Source organism: Phocoena sinus, chromosome 2 (genome assembly GCF_008692025.1).
Source record: "Phocoena sinus isolate mPhoSin1 chromosome 2, mPhoSin1.pri, whole genome shotgun sequence".
In the NCBI taxonomy this organism is placed as follows: Eukaryota; Metazoa; Chordata; class Mammalia; order Artiodactyla; family Phocoenidae; genus Phocoena; species Phocoena sinus.
The window spans coordinates 36688563-36711320 of NC_045764.1; the positions used below are offsets into that span (position 1 = coordinate 36688563).

General features: G+C 47.2%; 1 protein-coding gene across 3 annotated transcripts in view; it reads right to left on the reverse strand.

Moving 5' to 3' along the window:
* Positions 1 to 215: 215 nt before the first annotated feature.
* Positions 216 to 22758, reverse strand: part of ALPK3 (alpha kinase 3) — a 46444-nt gene continuing 23901 nt past the window's right edge. For 2 of the 3 annotated variants that reach the window (XM_032618155.1, XM_032618172.1), the window contains 9 exons: positions 10511 to 12602; positions 9712 to 9859; positions 9209 to 9336; positions 9024 to 9059; positions 6502 to 6782; positions 5855 to 5943; positions 4828 to 5051; positions 2442 to 2490; positions 216 to 1834 (listed from right to left, as the gene is read on the reverse strand). In XM_032618155.1, the coding sequence (XP_032474046.1) occupies positions 1498 to 1834; positions 2442 to 2490; positions 4828 to 5051; positions 5855 to 5943; positions 6502 to 6782; positions 9024 to 9059; positions 9209 to 9336; positions 9712 to 9859; positions 10511 to 12602 (3384 nt within the window). In that variant the 3' untranslated portion in view covers positions 216 to 1497. The remainder of the gene's footprint in view (positions 1835 to 2441; positions 2491 to 4827; positions 5052 to 5854; positions 5944 to 6501; positions 6783 to 9023; positions 9060 to 9208; positions 9337 to 9711; positions 9860 to 10510; positions 12603 to 22758) is intronic. The other variant, XM_032618161.1, reaches the window with a different exon arrangement.

Below are 22758 nucleotides of genomic sequence, written 5' to 3' on the forward strand. Positions count from 1 at the left end.
AGGGGCACAAGCCATCATTCCATTAGTACAAGAAGCACAGACTGTCTAGCTGTAGCCACAGAAGGCTGAGGCTGAATGCCAATCTAGGATCCAAAACATGGATTCATTTTTCCAGTGGGTCCTGGGACTGCAGGACACCTTCAGAGAACCGCCTGGGGAGACGGGACTCTGACCCCATATACCTACAACCACACCAGATAAGGGCGAGCAAGATACACAGTTGCTGCCTTTATTGCATTCCAAGGGGAGCAGGCTAGCTCCAGACCCACCCCATCCCAGGCCTCAAGGAAGGGTTCTCAGGAAGGGCCCAGGGTGCTGGGCCGAACACAGCAATTCCTTGGGAGCCTATATTGAGGCCCAGAGCTGGAGTCCCAGGGTCAAGAGCTAATGGTTAGGAGCAGGGGGTCCTAATTCCCAGGCACAGAGACACTCCTCCACCCTGCACATGGGTGGACTGCATTCTTCCTACAGCTCCCAGGTGCATGCCCTCTGGAGAAGAGTCCCAGCCCTCTATCCCTGGTCAAGAGGGGATGTGAAATTCACTGTGACCCCACCTCCTTTCAGTATGGAGCACAAGGTCCCACAAAGTCAACACCTTCCGTCTGGCCACAGCTGCTGATGCAATCCTCATGCCAGCTCTCGCCTCACGGGCAGAGGGCCTGGGAGAAGTAGGGGAGGAGTGTCCTGGGGTGGGCTGAGAGGCCAGAGGGTCTGCTCTTCACCTAGGTATGGTGAGTAGGGTGGGGGTCAGGCTAGGGAAGCCCGCGGGTAGGGGAACAAACAGAACTCAGTGAAAGGCAGGCAGCAGGCTGCAATTGGGCTCAAAGCCAGGGATGGGGGATGGGGTGCAAGGGAGCATGGTAGGCAGGTGACTGAGTGCCTGAGTGATGGGGGAAGGAAGAGCATGAACACACATCACCAAAGACACAAGGATATGACAGTCTCTGGAAGGGCCCTGAGCCCCATTCGGGCTCAGGGACAGGTTAGTTGCAAGATAAGCTGGGGTGAATGAGGCAAAATGACTCGAAGGAAAAGACACCCTGAGAGTCACCAGGCCAGACACCGCAGAGGAAGTCTGGAGCCCTGAGGATACGGAGGGATCAGGGCCAAGTGAAGGGAAAAGGGTAGGTGCTGGCCTGCGTGCCCCCAGAGTGCAACATTCACGGCAGGGCCTGGGGCAAGGGGTTGGTTGCAGAACTCATGCAGAGGACTCAGGGAGCCTCCAGCAGTGGCCAGTGTAAACTTCAAGGAGGGCTAGGCTGCAGGCCCCGGGAGGTAGGGCCTCGGAGCCGCGGGGACGATGGCACCAGGAGAGGCCACCGGGCTGGGTGTCAGGTACCAAGCATCTGATGAGGAGAGGCTGCGGGCAGAGGCCCCGAGTGGTGCCGCCTCAGTGCACCTGCTCCGGTTAGTCCTGTACTGGGAACGTCTCCATCGGTTCGAGCTGCTTCCTTGTTGGTCTGCTGCTGGGTGGAGGCCCCCAGCCTCCTGTGGGGGCTACCGCATGCCCTGGGCCTTGGAGCCTCCATCTTGGATGGGAGGCTGTCCGAGTAACTGGGTGGCGACTGCCTCTGAGGCCTGAGGGGTGGCCTTGGAGCTTGGGGCACTCTTCTGGGGACTGGGAGGGCCTTTCCTCTGGGGCTGAGGACTCAGCTGGGGGCCCCTCCTGCCGGCAGATGGACTCTTGGAGCCTTTGGCCTTGGCTTGGGGGTGGGCAGCCTCAGGGCCCTTGAGAGGTTTTAGCCCCAGCATCTCACAGAAGGTGTTGCACTGGTGGGAAGAGGCAAACTGGTCCAGCAGGGCAGGGAAACAGCTCTCCTTGAGGCCTTGGTATCTGTAGCCAAACAGTAAGAGCTGAGTAGGAGTCCCACCCAGAGAGAGAGTCCTTGGGGGGGCAGACTGTGGGGTGGCCACAACCAGGGTGTGGTGCCCAAGGTCCATCCGACCTTACCTCGGGGTGCTGGGGAGTCCACCTGAGGCCACCTCAGATGGCAGCATCCGAAACCTCAACTCTAAACTGAGGTCTCATTACACCCTGGCCCACGGAATTCATCGGGTGGGACGTCACTCGGTGTGAGGACGATCTGCCTTATTAACATAAATAAGAGCAGACTCCTGCTCACCACTCTACTCACAGGGCCCTGCTTATCTGCACCCTGATGAGCTTTCACAAGTGAGAAGGAAGGGGAGCAGGTACACTGAGAGCCCAGGATGTAGGTGGTCCTGTGCATGGGCGTCAAGAGCTACTGGTCCAGATCTGGGGTCAGGGGCACAGCAGGTGGGGATCAGTGGCCCCTGAGACATTACTACATGGCCATGGGTGCAAGTGGGACTCTCTGGTCACAGGTCTAGCACCTCAGGGTTGAAGAACCAGAAGAACTTTGACATTTTCCACCCTGAGCAGACTCTCAGAGGGCATTCTGTCCCCAAGGAGCACTCACCCTCGCAGTTTGGTAGCAATCTGCACATCAGTCATTTTCCAGTTAACCCCTGAAAAGAGAGAGAGTGGGGAGTTGATGGCATCCTGGACTGGTTCTAGGGCCCCCGTGTCTCCAAGATGGATATCACTTTAGATGGGAACTTGCCAGATTGCGGGGCACATCTTCAGGTACCCTCTCATTGTGCATCACCCTGGCCTGTCTCATGGGTTGTGTGGGTATCTCTGTATTATTAGCAGTAATAATATTCCCATTTTCACAGGTGAGGAGACAGGCTCAAAGTTAAGTGACTGCAGCAAAGTCACATTTATTCATTCATCTAATAATTGAACACTGTCTGTGTGCAATGACCACCGTGAATCAAAGTTCAGTCTTTCTTACTCCTAGATCCAAAAGTCTTCCAGCTGTGCAATCCTGCCTCTACTGGATGAGATTAGGTCACAAACTGAGCTGGCCTCTGGCTTTGAGCTCAAACTTTCTCCTTCCTCATAACAGATTAGCCCATCTGGGCAAGAGGGAGAAAGGTGGAAATGTGAAGGTATTTCAGGGCTGGGCCAGCAGAAACGTTAACACTGGATAAGACTGGCTTCCACCTACTCATAAAGTGCAGCAAGCAAGCACTCCAAGAAGCCCAGGTGGGCTCCTAGGTTAAGACAGCCTTGAAGAACAGATCCAGGCAAGTGGTGACAAAGGAGACATTTCCCACCCCGTCCAGGCCACCCCAGCATCTTAGCATTCATGCGTCAGGCCTGTGACTCTCCTTCCCTGTTCGTACACTGTCCGATTGCCTTCCTCCAGGAACCTACCTCTCACTAACAGGCCTGAGTACCCGTGGATGATAGAGTGGCACAAATGTGGGCTTGAGAACCAGGCACACCTGGATTTACATTTCAGCTCTGTCACTTTGGAGCTGTGTGTGCTTGGCCAGTCACTTACTATCTCTAATCCTCAACAGTAAAAGTAGGGATAATGCTGCCCATCTTGCAGGGGAATTGAGAAGATCACAGTATGTGGAGGACTATAACTTAGTGTCTGAAACACAGTAGTTATGCAATAAATATTAATTTCTTTGTTATTTCTCTTTCAGCATTTATCACATTCCATTTTGCATTATAATAATGATGATCCCTTACACTTGCACAGAATTTTGGTTTGCAGAGGGCTTTCATAAATACGGTCTCATTTAATGTTCTTAACAAGTCTGAGAGATAGGCAGGGAAGATATGATTATTCCTAGAGAGGGAAAGGAAACAGAAGCTCAGAGAGATTAAATGACCTAACCTGTCTGAGCTTGTTTTCTTCTCTGTAAAACAGAGACCCAGCTAGAAAATGATGAGACCTAGGCTTGAATTTCTTTGACTCTCAAGTCTTTCTACTATATTATGTTATCATCTCATTGTAGAAATTGGTATACTTATCATAGCTTCTTGAGGACAATGGCTATTCCTAATTCACCTTTTTATCTTCCCAATATTTAGTAATGTTGGAAGGAAGGAAGGAAAGAAAAATTTATGAGTTAACAAATAGAGTGAATGATAATGGTTTAATGTGTTACTAGCCCCCCTCCCCTTCAATATATAGAGTTGTATATACAATATTTATTGTATTAATATTTATTCTTTAACCCCAATGCAAAGCACACTTAAGCCAGTTTTCTATCTCTGGCCCTTGGTTTTCTCACTTATTTACATCAGGGATAAAATGTAATAGTGTGTGATATTCGCAGCATTCCAGTCCTCTCACTGAGGAGAGGATTTTATCTTTTCCTCTCCCCTGCCCTGTCTGGTTACAGAGAGTAGTCCTGGAGAGGAGTGGTCAAAGAAGGAAGGAGAATTCATGCTTGCTGGCCTTCCTTTGTTGGGGAGAATCTGAGTAATGGGAGAAATAGAAATAAACTAAAAAGAAGCAAGAGAGACTAAGTTTGTTTACATAATAAAAAGCTACCAAAGACAGAGGGGGGAGCAGGGAAGGAGGAGACTGCAAAGCTATGTGTGTGGGGATGGAAGAGAGAGTTTAGGAAGTTAGAGAGTAAGAAAGTTCACAGCAGAGCTGCAGGGAAGAAGGAAAGGGAGATTTTGAAAACGCGGTTGTGGGGTTTGAATTAGATCCCATGTAACAGTCTTTGAAGTAAATTCCTTTTTAATTTTAAGTGAAGCCTGGAGTGTACTCCTTTAAATACAACTGCGGTTATAGACTAGGCTCCGTGAGGCCCTGATATGTATTAGCGCTGCATACAAAGTGGTTCCTGTCCAACGCACTTTACAAGGTTACTGTGAAAGCAAAGGAGAATATGTGCAAAAGTGCGCTGCACACTAGTAAATGAGAACTGTGACCCTGCCCCTCCGCATGCTCTCCTGCACAGGTACATGCACACCTCACACCCTCATACCTGCCAAATCTGTGACAAGGAAGCTGCCATTTGTCCACAGATACAGCCAGTGCTGGAAGGTCTGGCATTTCTGCACGGCCTCAGAGCTGCTAGATGCTGCTGGAGCTGCAGCAAAGCCCCATTCCCGGGAACAGTAAGACTCCATGGGCTTGCCCAGGTCCTCCTCCAGGGTAGCATATGGGATATTGTTTGCAGGCCGGTAGATCAGATACAGTGGGATGATCCTAAACATAGTGTCACCCTGCAGTGAGCAGGAAGTATGGCCCCAGAGAGCTCCTCCCTCCACCTCAATTCTACACTCTTGGATCCAAAAGGAAGGCCCTTCCAAGAACAGAACTCTCAGCTCTGAGCCTGAAGGACAGCAAGGAAGGGGGGTTCCACCCTGAGTTCAGGAAAGGAAATGGTGGCCTCCTCCATTCTCTGAGGTCAGTGGGATTAGAACTGAACCCTGCTATAGCCCCAGGAGGCCTCTGTGCTTGAGTGAGGGACTAAGACGGGTGAGTGCCAAACAGAAAGGAATACCTCTGAGAGGATTCAACCAGACTGTGCTCAATGCCAGCTAGACCCTAATACTCAAGAGTTGAAGTTCCAAGTCTCAAAATGAAAACAGTTTCCATGTGTAGCTGACTCCTACAAAAATCCACACTGACCCTGCCCACCTACCACATTAGAATCCTGACCAGTTTGCCTGGAAGCTTTAGCCCACCCCATCACCTTCAGAGAGGCCCAGAACCTGCTGTGCCCAAACCCTGCGATCAGCAAAAACTGGGCAAAGGAGTGGGGAATTAGGGTGGGTGGGAGGAGACTGAAGACCAGAGCAGAAGCTTTTCTAAAGTGGGCAGTGAATCTTGAGGTCTTTATTTCTAGATTTTGTGGAACCACTGAGCTGAGCATGGGGTTAGCTGGGGGCCCATTTACACGTGATCATGACTCAGGAGGCCCCCAGGAGGCTGTGAAATCATGGTTCTCTGCAGAAGCTCAAGTCAACAGGTCTGCACACTGCACGGCCCCCTCCCTGTGCACTTACTCAGGCACGTCCCCGAAGCCAGGCGCAGCCCGGGCTTCAGCCGCAAAGATTTTGCAGTACTCTCGACTCATGTTCTGGATCTTGCACCCCTGTGGATTGAAGAGAAGCAACTATGATCGGCAAGGAAGCATCCCCGTTCCCTATCTGCCTGGCTCTTAGTGGGAAGGCCATCTGCTAGAGGCTGCAGGGAGGATTCCAGCCCTGGGGGAGGTGGGGTTCATTCCTACCCTCCTCCCTACTCTGCACCTCATTTTTCTCATTTGTAAAACAAGAGGCTTTGGACTTGTTTTCAAAGTGGTTTCCAAAGTGTGCTTCCTGGAGCCCTAGTGATAGATGGCAATGCCCCAGGGGCCCCACTGCAGGAGAGCAAGGTACCGACCCCGCCCACAGTCACTCCCCTTTTAAGTCCCAAATAAGGCTTCTGTGAAAGATATCTTTGAGGGCAGTGAAGGAAGTTTTCTGCTGAAAAATACAGTTTGAAAACTATGGCCCCAAAGATGTAGCCTGGACTACATCTCAGGCTCTCGTCGAGGTAAAGTTGAGACTAAGGTGGCTTCCTCCTCCATACTGGGCTTCCCAGTAGGACCCAGGCTGGGAAGGGGAGGGATGAGAGAGTGGAAGGATGGGGCAGGGGGATGGGACAGTACCTGGATGGTGACGTCATAGTTTCTGCCCAGAAGAGAAGTCTCACTGCTGGGCCCAAACACAAGCAGGCTGGACACCTTGATGATGCACGTGAGGCCTGACTCAAAGATGGGCTCCAGCCCGTAGATGACCTTGGCCTGGGAGGCCTTCCGAAGGCCACACCCGTGTCCACCACCTTGTAGCTCCTCACTCACCAGGCGCCCAAAGAGCTTGTCCCCCCAGCAGCCAGTGTCAGCCAGACCCTTAGCAAACACCATGGGGGTCATCTCAATCTCTTCTCCAACTGAAGGGGAACAGGAGAAATGTGGAAAACTAGAAGCTCCCCCCCGACTGCTGTGGGACCCATAGCACCCCACCACTCTGTCCATGACTTCTCTTTGGGTGTGCACTTGTGGGAGGCGCCCTATGAACTATGACCTCCTGAGGGTAGACACTGTATCTGGTAAAACCGCCGTCATTCAACAGTGCTCACGTGTGCAGAGTAAGGGCTCAGCCAGTGTCTGTGGAAAGCAGGGGTTTTCTGAGGAAGCAGCAATCAATACAGAATATCAGAATTACTTTGTTTTAGAACTCAGTGTTTTGATCAGATGAATAAATGACTCCATGTCAACCGACATGTTTGACTGAAACAAAAAGTTTGTGAGACAAATCCAGTAGCAGTGAGCACTCCTAGTGCTCAAATTGGGATCACTAAATACCATTTTCCACTAAAAGGAACCAGAACTCCCTGAAGAAATGGTTGATTCCAGGTCTAGGGCAGGAAGTGTCCTAGACTGACCTGAAACATCTCTGGACCAGAAAGCAAGTAAGGTATCATAAACAATTGGCAACTTGTCAAAAGGACACAAGAGCCAACCTGAAGAGGCTTCTACTGGCAAAAAATGAGACAATCTTACCAACAACAACAGCAAAATAATTGCAAAGTATTGAACATTCAAATGTGTTAAAAATCCATACTTTCGTAATTATAAGTAAAAAAACCCCTTCCCTCTGGAAAAAAAACCCCTCATTTGTGACCTTTGGAGGATGTTAGGGCACCAACTCATTATTCTGAAATCTAGTAAGAGCAAGGAGGAAAAGAAAGTATTTTTTCCTTCATTTTCTGTTGGACCTACATGTATCAGGATTACCAAATAACCATTTCTTCTTTTCCAAAAAATTTCAGCTAATGAATAAAGAAGAAATGACAGAATTAAAATACTCCACGTTGCAAACCTTAATGAAATAAAGGACTTAGGTGATAATCAGTGACTGCTAAAACCCCTAGATGATGACAGGGGTTATATCAGATACAGTTTTTTAAAGTTTAAAAGGGATAGATCAGGCAGAAAACACCTGAATGAACCCAGTGGTCATTCTTAACATTACTAAAACAATCAGACATCACATGCCTCCAGATAGGATGCAAAGGAAATACACAGCACACCTGTGAAATGTTCACACACACACACACACACACACACACACACACACGCAAAATTTGCACCTGAATTGGAGCAAGCATCTCAAGCTAATTACCAGTTTAGAGGAAGCACATCAGTGAAGCAACATGTTAAATGGTGATATAATCAATAAAATCCAAAATGTAAGAAATTCTTCGACAAATAAATGGCAAGGAGGGAAAACAAATGAGGGAGGAGGAACTATTATACATTTGATAGATTTAAGAGATTATGTTAGCCAAAAGCACTGAGTGGTTCCTAATTAAAATAAACCAACACTTATGAGAAAGTTGGGAAAATCTGATTGGATATTTGATGATAGTTAAGTATTATTACTAAGTTTTTAGGCTTTTTTAGTTTTTAGGTGAGGTTATATTTGATATTGATTAAATCTGATTTGATAACTGAACAAAAGGCACTAGTTGAATGAATAAGTAAATGAGTGAACGAAGGAAAGAATTAAGGTATTAGTTGGCAAATGAAACTCTAGAAACCTTTCCATCACCCGCCGCCTTCACGGTCCTAATCCTCAGAGTGTCTTTTGCAGGAGCAATACATCTCTTCCCCTAATATTTGAGCCTTTAAAATGCTTATCAAACTTTGGGGTGTACCACAATCACCAGGGCATCTACTGACATGCAGTTGTGTTAGGTCCTACCCCAGAGACTGCGATTAAGAGCACCTGCAGTAGGGCTCAACCAACTGCATTTTCAGCAAGCTCCCTGTGTGAATCTAAGGCAGGAGGCCACAGAACACTGCGAGAAACTCCGGGGAGGGAGCCGGCAGGGGGACAAATGGGCGGTCCTGCTCTTGATCAAGGGCTCTGACATGGGTAAAGGGCACAGGCTGAATGAACTCCTTGTAGGACGTCCCCTTAGCTACCTCCTCCCCCCTCATCTTCTGAAACAGCTGTCCTCCCCCATCCTCCTCCACAAACCATATCCTAAACTAGGAGGCAAAGGGTGGCTGTATGTGGAGATAAACATGGCATTTAGAACAGATTCCAAGTCTTTAAAGAGGCCCCTGTAGATAGCAGGGTAGGGACACAGGCCCACCCATTCCTCCCCCTGAGGGGCACCTACCTTGACTTTCTTCTCTGGAGATGAATCCTGACAGCACTGTGTAGAGAAAGAGAAGAGAAAGCCACTATCCTCAGGCAGGTCTGCCCAGAGACAGCTCCACCTCTGCAAAGACGACTGTTCCCCACCCCACCCCCAGTGGGGGCCAGGCAGAGACCCCGGGGAGGGGGGGCAGAGCTCACACTCACCCTCGGGGCTGAGGCAGAAGTCAGTGGAGGCCGAGCCGTGCTCGTTGCGGATGGTGCATCGATACACGCCACAGTCTACGGGGGACGCCTGCACGATGGCCAGGGCCGCTGGCCCCTCATCCCCTGCACTGCAGAGAGGAGACCCTCTCCGTGAGGCCATCACCATGGCACAGCCCAGGGCCACCCTGTGGTCCTGAGGCTTCGCAGATCCCGCTCTCAGAGAATGCTGTGAGCCCTGTCTCTGAGAGCTCTGGGAAGAGCAGGGCCTGCATCACACAGGTCAGGACTGCACTCGCTGTGTGACTTTGGGCAAGTGACTTAATACCTCTGAGCCTCAATGTTCTCCCCTTCACTATGGGAATACTAGAATCTCCCTCATAGGGTTCTTGTGAGGATTAAATGAGGAGGTAGATCCAAAGTGCTGGGACAATCTCCCCCACAGTATTGTTGCTATAATTTATTAGGGAGCCAGGTCAGGTGGAGGTGGTACCCAGCAGGCTTACCTCCTGCCCACCTCGCCCACTGGGCGCTGATCCTTGGCCCATGTCAAGACCGAGTCACTAAGAATGTTGAAAAACTGGCACCAGAGCTTCAGGCTGCCCGAGGCATCAGGAAACTGCTCCACCCGAATCTTCCGGATCACCTGTGGGGCTGGAAGCAGGGGCACAGTTGAGAGGAACAAGCCACTTCCCCTCCATCATGTGCCCTCTCTGGCCCTACCCCTGCTTCCCTGGGTGTCCTTGGTGGCACAGGCTGAGAGAAAACAGGATTCAAGCCTCCACACAGCCCCCATTTGAGTCCCACCTGTATCTCTGAGGCTTTTGCCCTGACTTCAAAGCACACATCTTAGCTAGAAAGAACATAGTATGGCACCTCCACTCCAGGCCAGGGAGAGCCTCACAGCTGAGGCCGCAGACAGCAGTCAAGAGAGGAACTTCAGTTTGCAGCCTAGGCTCCTAAACCTAAGACCCTGTGTTTGAATCCTGTCCATACCACTCTGTACTCGCGGGACAAGTCTGCAAAAAGGCGATTACGGTGGTGATGATGATGATAGAGCTAGGATACTATTGAAGCCAGGCCCCGTGCTGAATACTTGATTTATTCTATCCCATGTAACCCTCACAATGTTACAAAGTTGGTACTACTTCCAACTCTAAGCAGCCTTTCCGATTCCAAAGCCTGCGGGATTATTACATAAGAATACCCTTTACAGAGGTACGCTAAACCTCTAGCAGGCAGGGTTACCCCAGCAGGGCCCTGCTCCGGGCAGCCCGCTCCTGGGAAGCCGTACCTGTTGCTCACCTTTTAGCAGGTCTTTGGCTCTCCTTGGCTTGGCTGGAGTGCCCTGCTTGCCTTCCTCCAGGGCCAGCTCTGCTTCCAGGTTGCTGGCTCTGGGGCTGGAGCCCAGGGCCCCTGCTGCCGGCTCCTCCTCTGCCCGCGGCACCTCCAGCAGGTCTGCCTTTCTGCCCTGAGTAGGGGAACGTTTCTCCCGTCCTGGACTCCCCAGGGGCCCCGGTGCAAGGCCCTTCCGGGGCCCCCGGGGGGAACCCGAGGGGCTCTCCCTTTCTTCGGGCTTGGTTGGCTCCCCATCTCCTGCTGCTCTGACCTTAGGGAGAAACCTCTTCCTCCGGGCCCCCAGAGCCAGTTCCTCGGGCGTAGCTGCGGGGAGATCTGTCAGAGCTTCCCCTGGGATCTCCTCCTCTCGGAAGGGTTCCTGGGCTCTGCTCTCTGCTGACAGCAGTCCCTGCCCAGGGGCTGCCTGTCCACCCACGCCCCCCAGCGGCCCACCCATGCCGCTCTCCTGGGAGGTCGGCAGGAGGCCAGGCCCCTCAAGGGAAACCTCTCCCTCACCTTCACTGGATCCTCCTGAGGCCACCCCGGGGCCTTCCTCCTCACCTACCACGATGGCAGGGACAGAGAGGGGGCTGGGGCCAGGGCACCGGGCAGCAGCCAGGGCCTGACAGCCAACCTGCACCTCGCGGTCCAGGAGGCCAGTGAGGCGGCGGGAGGTACAGGGGCTCAGCAGCAGAGTCTGCGCGCTCTGCACCAGACGGTTGTTCTCCACACGCTCCAGGATGCGCCGTGACGTCTGGGGACTCAGACCGGCCACTTCCACGGTGGGGGCCAGAGAGGGTGAGGGTGCCTGATCCCCAGCGGCAGCTTCCTCCTGGGCCCCTGGGCCCCTGCCACTCGTCTCTGAGCTGGATAGCTTCAGTAGCAGGAGCAAGTAGCTCTTCAGGGAGTCTATGAGGCCAGGGTCACAGGTCTGGGGGCCTGAAGTCCTCCCTTCCACGCCGGGCACCTTGGCGCAGGCCCCCTCAGCGTCTGCTGCCCTGGTTCCTGGCGGGTGACTCTGGCTGGGGGTGCCCAGCCCCAGGTGCAGTGGGGGGGCAGAACTCAGCGAGGCCTTGTCCCCAGAGGGTAGGAAGGCGGCTGTGCTCATGTGCTGAGAAGCCGGGGTGCTGGGCAGCCGCTGCTGTGAGTTATCCGTCAGGCCAGCCCCAGGAAGAGAGGGCAGAGTGGGCACCTGGGGGCTCAGGCCCGCTGGAGGACAGCCACCCAGATCCACAGGCAGCAATTCTCCCGGCTGTTCCTGCTTGGGGCCCTGGGACAGGCCCTCCTCAGCCTTGTCCTTAACTGGACCTGACTGCTCCGGCCCTCGATATCTCTCTCCTCCCACCTGCTCCAAACTGCCCTCAGGAGGCAGCTGTGCCCCGCGTGTGAGGCCCCCCGCCAGGGGACCTGGCACAGTTTCCTCACGGCTCCCGGAGGCCGTTCCTGCTGCCTCGTCAGGTCTGAGCATAAACTCGGGTTTGTCTGGGACGGAGAACTCTTCTGGGGTCTGTTCAAAGCATTCAATAATCTGAGGGGACCTAGGATCCTCTGAAGGTGGGCGTTTGGGAGCCCTGGACTGTGGGCTGATACCGGTCATGGACGCCTTCTCTGACCAACATTTCACAGCTGTGGGAATGCTCCCCTCTGACCATGTCCCCTTGTCTTCCTGCACCCTTCTGTCTGCCTGTGTCCTCTCATCTGCCTGGGTCCCCACCTTTCCTTGTGCCATCACGTCCTCCTGGGAATTCCTGCCTGACTCTGACCTCTCACTTTCTTGTGTCACAACATCCACCTGTGTCTTCCTATCTGCCTGTGTCCTCTGGGTGGTTTGTGTTCCATCTCCCTGCGTCCTCCCATCCACCTGCATCTTCCTATCCATCTCTGTATTCTTCTTGCCTCCAGTGTTCTGATCAGCAGATGCTCTCCTGTCCTCCTGGGTTTCTGTGTCCATGGGCTCAATGATGTCCTGACTTCTGGAGGTGCTGCAACCAGCAGAGACCATATCAGAGCTGCTGCTGGCCAATGTGGTAGGAGCCATGGTTGCCTGGGACTCCTGGACCTGAGAACACATGGACAGAAGCAAGAACTTAACTACACATGCCTTAGGATCTCTTTCCAATCCAACATCCCAGCCTCCTCTGACCTCATCCAGAACTGCCATGATGAGAATCCTGCCACCTGGTTTCTCAGGCCTGCTGGGGGTGACAGAGTCCCAAGCCCACCCACCCAATCCCTGATCCCAGAGTCTACACTAGGGAATATCCAGAATCCAGGTCTAGCTCTGGCCCTCCCCAACTCTCCCCAAAGAAATTTTGCCTCTCCTGACAGCCCCTGATCACGTGCTACCCCACCCCTCAACCCTGCCATTCGGAGGAGAGTGTCCTCTCCCCAGGGCCTCCGAGCAGTCAATCTGTCCCTCTCTTGTGGCACTAACTGTCCTGGATAGAATTATGAGTGAAGTGGGAGAGTGCCAGGGGGTCTCCTTGATAGCATCAGGGACAGCATCATCATTAATGCTGAGTGAGTGGCAATTACAAAATGCCATCCAGAGAGGGTTAAAGTCATTACGAATGACACCTATGCCAGGAGATCCGTGAAACATTATAACGTTACCCTTCTGAACACCCGCTATTTGCAAAACACCATGCTAGGCCCCTATTTATCACATATGTATTACCTCGCTCCTCACAACAATACCAAATAGTTGCAAGAATCATCTCTATTTTAGAGATAAGAACACTGATGGTCAAAGAAGGAATATGGTTTGTCCATTATCAGATAGTAAGCGGTAGAGTTTAGTTTAGAAGCCAGGTGTGTCTAGCTTCAAATCTCATGCTCTTTGTTGTTACACTACATGGTCACACATTTAAATATAATTAAAGGACCTTCTATCTAAACATCCTGGCATAAAACAGTAAATTGCCTCTTTTCATGTTGGATATAATCAAAACCAACTAAGTAAACAAGAAAAATCAAAGCAAATTCCATTGTTAGTGGAAATGGAGGCTAATAAAACCTACAGTCTCAAAAAAAAAAAAAAATGGGAAGGATTGCCAAAAGCAGATAGATGAAACTCTGGGAGGTTGCAAGAGCTGTAGGATCATGGAGGACTGGGTGGAAATCAAGCAGAAGACATACAAGGGAGACGTCCAACAGTCAGGAAAAGAACAGTGGAGCAGCCTACCGGAGGCAGTTCTCAAAAAACATGAGCAAAAATACACGAAAATTGCTAAGAAAATAGATTTTGAACATACGAGAACTTAAGGAATAGTGTTCCGTGGCCCTGGAGGAAACTACTGGAGAACAAACTTTGGTCAACCAAAAGATGACTGGGGAAACCACAGCAGAAGAATTGATGGTGAACGCTGAACATATATTTAACCATAGAACCAAGCCTAAAACCAAAAAAGTTTAGAGTGGCAGATCAGAATGTCAGTGTTTATGCCCTGACAATGCAGAAACGATACAACTAGCACAGAAGGGGAAGGGGGAAGAAGATGACAAGTGGAGTTAAATGCCTTAATTGTATCACTTATACAAGCCAGGAATCAAAGGCATGACTCAAAGCTGAAAACCCAGGTAACAGAAATACAGCATATTCAATTATACAAAGATAGTCACTTAGAAATAAAACTTTGGGATAATAGGAGATAGAAAATGAAAGGGAAAAAAGGTAGGGAGGAAGTGGAAGCACGATCACTGCTCATCATAAAAAAGTAAAACACACTGACTAAACAGATAAAATTATGGATGATATTACATAAAATTTAAATTATAAATTACTACGTACAGATATTTCTAAGTATCAGAAGAACCACACACAAAACCAAAGCAAACGGAACATATGAGACCTTAATATGTATTTAATTAAATTATATTTAAATTAAGTATAGAATTTAAAGTTACTTTACTGCGTATGGAATTCTGAATGAATGGTATGAATACGAAAAATATAAAAGAGTCTGGTGAATAACAGGAGCCATCAAATATAAGTCTCACTGACCGAAGAATGTTAGTAAAAACGCTCCTCCAACTTCTCTGAGAACCAGTAAGACACGAACAAAAACACCTTGGAGCTGGGCTTCCCTGGTGGTGCAGTGGTTAAGAATCCACCTGCCAATGCACGGGACATGGGTTCAAGCCCTGGTCCAGGAAGATCCCACATGCCACGGAGCAACTAAGCCCATGCACCGCAACTACCGAGCCTGCGCTCTAGAAACTGCGAGCCACAACTACTGAGCCCGTGTGCCACAACTACTGAAGCCCGTGTGCCTAGAGCCCCTGCTCTGCAACAAGAGAAGTCACCGCAATGAGAAGCCGGTGCTCACCGCAATTAGAGAAAAGCCCGCGCACAACAACAAAAACCCAGTGCAGCCAAAAATAAAATTTAAAAAATAATTAAAAAAAAAAAAACCTTGGAGCCAACAAACAGCACTTAGGAATATATTAGAAACTTTTTTTAATTTCTGATATTCTAGGATTAAGAAATATATTTTTAATATTTATTTATTTATTTGACTGCACTGGGTCTTAGTTGCGGCATGCGGGATCTAGTTCCCCGACCAGGGATTGAACCTGGGCCCCCTGCATTGGGAGCACAGAATCTTAACCACTGTACCACCAAGGAAGTCCCAGGATTAGAAAATATTAATATGGACATGAGATCTATACATTTACAAAGAAAATGCTGACTTTACACACAAGGCTCATGTGAACAGAACTTTTGATTAAAGCTGTCTTCACTCCCCTCACCTGCAGACTGATCAGTCCTACTGAACCTGCTTCTTCAGTATCTCAATATCCATTCCCTCCTCTCTGTCTCCACTGCCAACACCCTAATCTAAGCTGCTAACAATTCTATCTTGCCTGGACTATAGTAAAGCCTCCTAATTGGTATCCGTGACTCTAGTCTTTGCCTCTGCCAAATATGCAGCCCAAGTGATCTTTCTAAAATATAAATCTGGGCACTTCTCTGGTGGCACAGTGGTTAAGAATCCGCCTGCCAATGCAGGGGACATGGGTTCGAGCCCTGGTCCGGGAAGATCCCACATGCCACGGAGCAACTAAGCCCGTGCACCACAACTACTGAGCCTGCGTGCCACAACTACTGAAGCCTGCGTGCCTAGAGCCCCAGCTCCACAAGAGAAGCCACCGCAATGAGAAGCCCATGCACCACAACAAAGAGTAATGCCCGCTCGCTGCAACTACAGAAAGTCTGCATGCAGCAACAAAGACCCAATGCAGCCAAAAATAAATAAATTAAAAATAATAATACAAAAATAAAAAATAAATCTGATTGTGACACTCCCCACCTTAAAAGCCTCTCAGCAGCTTATCATCACTTACAGGCTAAAGCCTAAAAGCCCTAGCCTAAAAGAGCAAAAAGTTTAAGAATACTCCCTGCCCGGCAGGGTATGGGGAAACAGGCATCAGCACAGCCTCTATGGATAGTAATTTGGCATTATCTAGTAAAACTAAAAATACTTATACTCTTTGACCCAACAGTTCCACTCCTAGGAATTTACCCTATAGATATACTTTCATGTGCAAATTGACATATATACAAGGATACACGTTGCATCATAGTTTATAATAGCAAAAGACTAGAAAATGTCTAAATTACATCAATACAGGATTGATCCAATGAATTATGGTACATCCACACCTCAAATAAATAAAATAAATACCCAAATAAAAAAGCAAGGTATAGGACAGAAAGTATCATATGCCACCTTTATGTGGAAAATACAGAGACACATATTTGTAAATGTACAGAAGATAGCTCTGGAAGGATGCCCAAGATACCAGTTATGGCAACTTATTTCAGGAAGAGGGATGGGGTGGTGGCGGTAGGGAAAGGGTGAAGATCTAATATTCTCTAAATACTTTTTATACTTTTTGGATTTTATACCATGTGCCTATGACACATATTTAACAAAATCCAATTAAGAATGAAAATGCATAAGTAAATAGGCCCTTGTGTGATCAGTGAGGGCTGTCCTTCAGCAGAGAACCCAGGTCTGTCTCTCCAGCCTCATCTCTTGGGTCCCTCCATCCAACAACACTAACGTACCATGCTGATTACTGTGCTATTTTATAACCACTTTGTTTTTCTCTGCTGGACATTCTCAGCCTTCTCATTGCTCACCTGAAGAACTCCTCCTTCTTTTCCCTGAAGACCTCACTCAAGTTTCTTCTCGTTTTAGAAGACTTCTGAGTTCCCTTCTCCACCCCCCAAAACGTACGTGGCTTCTTATCCTATGTACCCATGGCAAATGTACCTAATTCTATTATTATACCCTCATTCTCTGTGGCAGTTATGCACGTGTCACCTGCTAATCTGTGAACTCTTCCCTTTCAAAGAGGGCTCAGCACAGGCCCAGTTAGTTGATAAAGCTATTCAGTTCTTTTCTATTCTTACTGATTTTCTGTTTACTAGTTCAATTGGTTATTGAGAGGCGTGTTAAAGTCTCCAACTATAATTGTTGATTTGTTTATTTCTCCTTTCAGTTCTGCCAGTTTTTCTTCATGTATTTTGAAGCTCTGTTGTTAGGGGCAAACTCATTTTCATTTTCTTGAATTGATTCTTTTATTATTATGTACTTCACTATTTTTCCCTGGTAATTTTCTTTGCTCTGAAGTCTACTTTGTCTGATATTAATATGGCCAGTCCAGTTTTCAGTTGATTAGTGTTTGCATTGTATATATTTTCTATTATTTTACTTTTAACCTACCTATATCATTGGAATTGAAGTCAATTTCTTTTAAAAAGTATAGAGTTGGGAATTTTTTTTTTGATCCAGTCTCACAATCTCTGTCTTTTACTTCATGTGTTTAGACTACTTATATTTAATATAATTATTTACACGTTTGAATTTACATCAATTATTTTATTATTTATTTTCTATTTGTTCCCTCTGTTATTTCTTCCTGTTTCCCCTTTCCAGTTTTCTTGTAGATTATTTGAAAATTTTTAGTATTCCACTTTAATTTACATATTGTGATGTTTACTATATTTCTATTTTAATTATTGTTCTAGGGCTTGCAATACATACACTTAACTTCCCACAGTCTACTTAGAGTCAACATCTTACCATTGCAAGTGAAATGTAGTAATCTTACCACCACATAGGTCCCTTTACCCTCTCCCTCTTTATATGTTACATTTACATACATTAAAAACTTTAGCAGACAATGTTATAATCTGTACTTTTTACCTTCAAACATTTTTTAAAGAATTCAAGACCGCACACCACAACGAAGAGTAGCCCCTGCTCGCCGCAACTAGAGAAAGCCTGCGCACGGCAACGAAGACCCAACACAGCCAAATAAATAAATAAATAATTTTTAGAAAAGAATTCAAGAAGAGAAGAATAATCTATTATGTTTACCCAGGTATTTACAAGATTCCTTGTATCATTTCCCTTTGTCTGAAAAATTTACTTTAGCAATTCTTTTAGAACAGGTCTGCTAGTACTGTATTCTCTTAGTTTCCCTTTATCTTGGAATGTCTTTATTTCACCTTCAATACTAAAAGATATGTTTGCTGAATGTAGAATTATAGATTGAAAAGCATTTTCTTTCAGCAGTTAAAAAATATTATTTCACTTCCTTTTTAACCTCCATTGTTTCTGATGAGAAATCTGCAGTCATTCAAGTTATTGTTCCCCTATAAATAGTGCATCGTTTTTTCTCTGACTACTTTCAAGATTTTATTGCTGTTGTTGTCTTCAGTTCTCAGCAATTTGACTATGCTGTTTCCTGGCATGGAATTCTGTGGGTGTTTCTTATTTGGGGTTTGCTGAACTTCTTGATCTGTAAGTTTGTGGGGTTTTTTTTGCCAAATTTGGGAAGTTTTCAGCCATTATTTCTTCATATATTTTCTCTGCACCATACTCTCTTCTCTCCTTCTGGGTATCCAATGACATGAATGTTAGACATTTTGATATTGCACCACAGATCCTTGAAGCTCTGTTCATGTCTTTTTCTCTCTGTTATTCAGATTGAATACTTTTGATTGACCTATCTTCAAAGTGCACTGACTTTTTCCCTATTGTCCTCATTCTTCTGTTGTGCCCAACAAGCAAGTCTTTTTTATTTCAGTTATTTTATTTTTCAGTTCTAAAATGAACAATTTCTTCTTTATATCTTGTATTTCTTTGCCAAGACTTTCTATCTTTCCACTTATTTCCAGAGTGTTCAACCTTACTTCTTGTCACTGCTCTTAAGTCAGATAATTCCAACATATCTGCCATCTTGACACTGGCATTCTTTAACTGCCTTTTCCCATGCAAGTTGAGATTTTCCTGATTTTCTCATATGCCAAATAATACTTACTATATCCGGTACATTTTGAATATTATGAGATTCTGGTTTCTTATATAAATCCTACAGAGAACGTTAATATTTTTGTCTTAGCAGACACTCTACTTGGTTGTGTTCAGGCTGCAAGTTCCATTCAACATTCTGAGGTTGTAGTTTCAGTGTCAGTTCCATTTTCAAAGTCTTTGCAGTGCTATTCAGATCTGTCCTGTGTGTGTGCCACCCAGTGGCCAGTCTGGGACTTGGATGATGGCCTCTTAGTTCTTTTTGATACAATGTTCAGAACCAGATCCATGCATGAACAGCGTGAGAATAAACCCAGGAATTTATAAACAGCTTATGAAGTCACTTTCCCAAACTTCTTCCTGTGTATGATCTACCCTTTACTTTCTGGGTCCCTAGGATTCCCTTTTCCAGTCCTCCCTCAAAGTTTTAGACCCCTGTGGCCTCTGCTACTGTCACTACCAGGAGATTCCTCTCCTATTCCTCAAGCCTGTTCAAAAGGGCTTCTCCTAAAGCTCTCTCTGTTCATCCTGATGCTTACTTCTGAGTTTCTGATTGCATTAAGACCAGGCCAGGTAATACTAGATTTTTTTTAAGGGTAAATACTGCTGAATCAGTGGTACTTAATTCTGGTCTTATTCCTCAGTCTGTCTGCTACTATTTGCTTATCAAAGTCATCAAGTAGGGTTTCCCTGGTGGTGCAGTGGTTAAGAATCCGCCTGCCAATTCAGGGGACATGGGTTTGAGCCCTGGAAGAGCCCACATGCCGCGGAGGAACTAAGTCCCTGGGCCACAACTACTGAACCTGTGCTCTAGAGCCCGTGCGCCACAACTACTGAGGCTGCGCTCTGGAGCCAGCAAGCCACAACTACCGAAGCCCGCGCACCTAGAGCCCGTGCTCTGCAACAAGAGAAGCCACCGCAATGAGAAGCCCACACACTGCAACGAAGAGTAGACCCCGCTCACCACAAGGAGACCCGCACAGCAACAAAGACCCAACGCAGCCAACAATAAATACATAAAATAAATATATATTTTTAAAAAAGTCATCAAGTAGCTGCACCATGCATTTGGCTCAAGTTTTTAGTTGCATTCAGTGGGAGATACAGGGTGGATGGTATTTACTCCATCTTATCCAGAACTGGAACTACCATAACCATGATAACTAATTTAACATTCGTTACTGTATTCTCTAGTTCTGGATTTCTAGTTGGTTCATTTTAAAGTCTTTGCCACTTTTTATAGTTTCTAGTTCTCTGCTGAAATCTTCAATCTTGCCTTTTTATCTTCTTGAATATAGAATGTATAGTTTTAGTTTTAATAGTTCATGTCTGATAATTCCAAAAATTGGAATATATTGTCTGCTGTTTTTGCTAGCTTTTTTCATGTTTCTTTTTTTTTTTTTTTTTGCCATAATACGCAGCTTGCAGGATCTTAGTTCTCCAACCAGGGATTGACCCAGGGCCACAGCCGTGAAAGTGCTGAGTCCTAACCACTGGGCTGCTGGGCAAGTCCCCTTTTTCACGTTTTCCTCTCTTTGTGTGCCTGGTTATCTTCATTTAGGTGCTGAACATTATATTTGAAACATTTTTCAAAAATAATTTGTGGCTTTAGATGATGTTATCATCCTCCAGATGCTTGGGAGCAAGGTATCTTGAACCACCTTAATCTGATTTCAAGGATTGAGATATTTCTTGGTCACCCAGGTAACTCAGAGTTAAGCCTCAACCCCCGTGAGGGTAATTTGCTTCTGGTTCCCTTAATCCTATGGTACAAACCTTCAAGGTTCCCAACCCAAAGACAAGGGGGTTTATCAGGGCTACCACTCTTGAGACCATGGGCTCCAATTCTGGTCTCCCAAGTCCCTTGAGGCTGTCTAGAACACTGCTGAGTCTCTCATTCTCCCCTTCTGGAGTGGCAAACAACCCCAGGACAAAAGCTATGCCAAAGGCTGAGCTCACCATTCTGGATTTCCATCTCCTCCCAGATCCTGGGCAAGTGATTCTTCACTTTGTTAGCTCTCCAGTGCCTTCAAGCAGACATTTTAATATTTTGCTCAGCTTTATTAGTTGCTCTCAGTAGGAAAGTTGGTTGGAATTATCTAACCCAGCATTACTGGAAGCTGATATTCAAAAAATGTTAGTTCTCTCCCCTTTCTGTCTCACTCCCAAGACTGGGAGTGAGGATAGGCAGGGGACTTCCTTGGCGGTCCAGTGGTTGAGACTCTGTGCTTCCAATGCAGGGGGCATGGATGTGATCCCTGGCCAGGGAAGTAAGATCCCATGTGCTGTGCGGTATGGTAAAAAAAAAAAAATTTTTTAAGAAATTTTTTTTTTTAATTTAAAAAAGATTAGGACAGGCAGGTGTGCATTCCTACCTACCACTTACCCTTGCTTCATGCTATTTGTCCTTCCCAGAATGTCTTCCTTCCTCTCTTTAACCTATCTAATTTCTTCTTATCTGGGGATATTATGGGCATTCTTTTTTTTTTTTTTTTTGCGGTACGCGGGCCTCTCACTGTTGTGGCCTCTCCCGTTGCGGAGCACAGGCTCTGGACACGCAGGCCCAGCAGCCATGGCTCACGGGCCCAGCCGCTCCACGGCATGTGGGATCTTCCCGGACCGGGGCACGAACCCGCGTCCCCCGCATCGGCAGGCGTACTCTCAACCACTGCACCACCAGGGAAGCCCCCCTGGACATTCTTAACAACCCAAGAGGCCTCAGTTTTAGCATCTGCTCCTCATCCATATCCAAATGAAAGCCTAACTTGAGCTGTCAGAGATACCCCTTATTTCCAGGAAAGGAAATCAAGACAGTGTAGGGAAGCAGCAGCAGCATATCCCAGAAACAGAAGCCTTTAAAATATCTAACGCTAACAAGAGGCATGCTGGACCCATATGGAGAAAATAACAGAGCTTAAAAAGAAATAAGAGGGAACGTCCAGTGGTTAGGACTCTGCGCTTTCATTGCCGAGGGCCTGGGTTCAATCCCTGGTCAGGGAACTAAGATCCCGCGAGCTGCGTGGCTCGGGCCAAAACTTTTTTTTTAATTTAAAAATAAAAAAAGGAAGAAGAAAGAAGGCTTGAATGATAGAAAAAAATACCATGCTCCTGGATAAGAAAGCTAAATATTAAGATATTGATATTTCCAAATTAATTCTTATATGTAAAGATACTTAATGCAGTCTCAACCAAAATACCAATGGTATAGAGACAGAAAGCAGATTAGTGGTTGCCTGGTCATGGGGGTGGGAACAAGGATTAACTGCAAAAAAGGAACAAGGATCTTTTCAGGGTGATGGAAGTTTTTTTTTTCTTCTTTTTTTTTGCGGTACGCGGGCCTCTCACTGCTGGGGCCCCTCCCGCTGCGGAGCACAGGCTCCGGATGCGCAGGCTCAGCGGCCATGGCTCATGGGCCCAGCCGCTCCGCGGCATGTGGGATCTTCCCGGACCGGGGCACGAACCCGCATCCCCTGCATCGGCAGGCGGACTCTCAACCACTGCACCACCAGGGAAGCCCGATGGAAATGTTTTAAAACCGGATTGTGGTAATGGCTGTACAACTGTGAATTGTGTACATTGGTCTGTACATTTTAAATAGGTGACTATTATTGGTGTATAAATTATACCTCAATCAAGCTGTTTAAAAATATAAACCTAACAAATTTTACTAAAAGGCCATTCAAAATTCAAATCTGACTAGTCTTCCATGAAAGGATGTAATATGCTTTTGATCTTGTTAAAAATAATTCACCACCTTTTGAAAATGTAGTTTTTTAAAATGGTGAATATAAGGATACAAGGTAAAAAACAATGTTATCTGGGAGTTTGGAAAAATTCAAACAATGATTCTAAAGTTTTCCTAGAGCAATAAACAAGAGAGAATAGCTG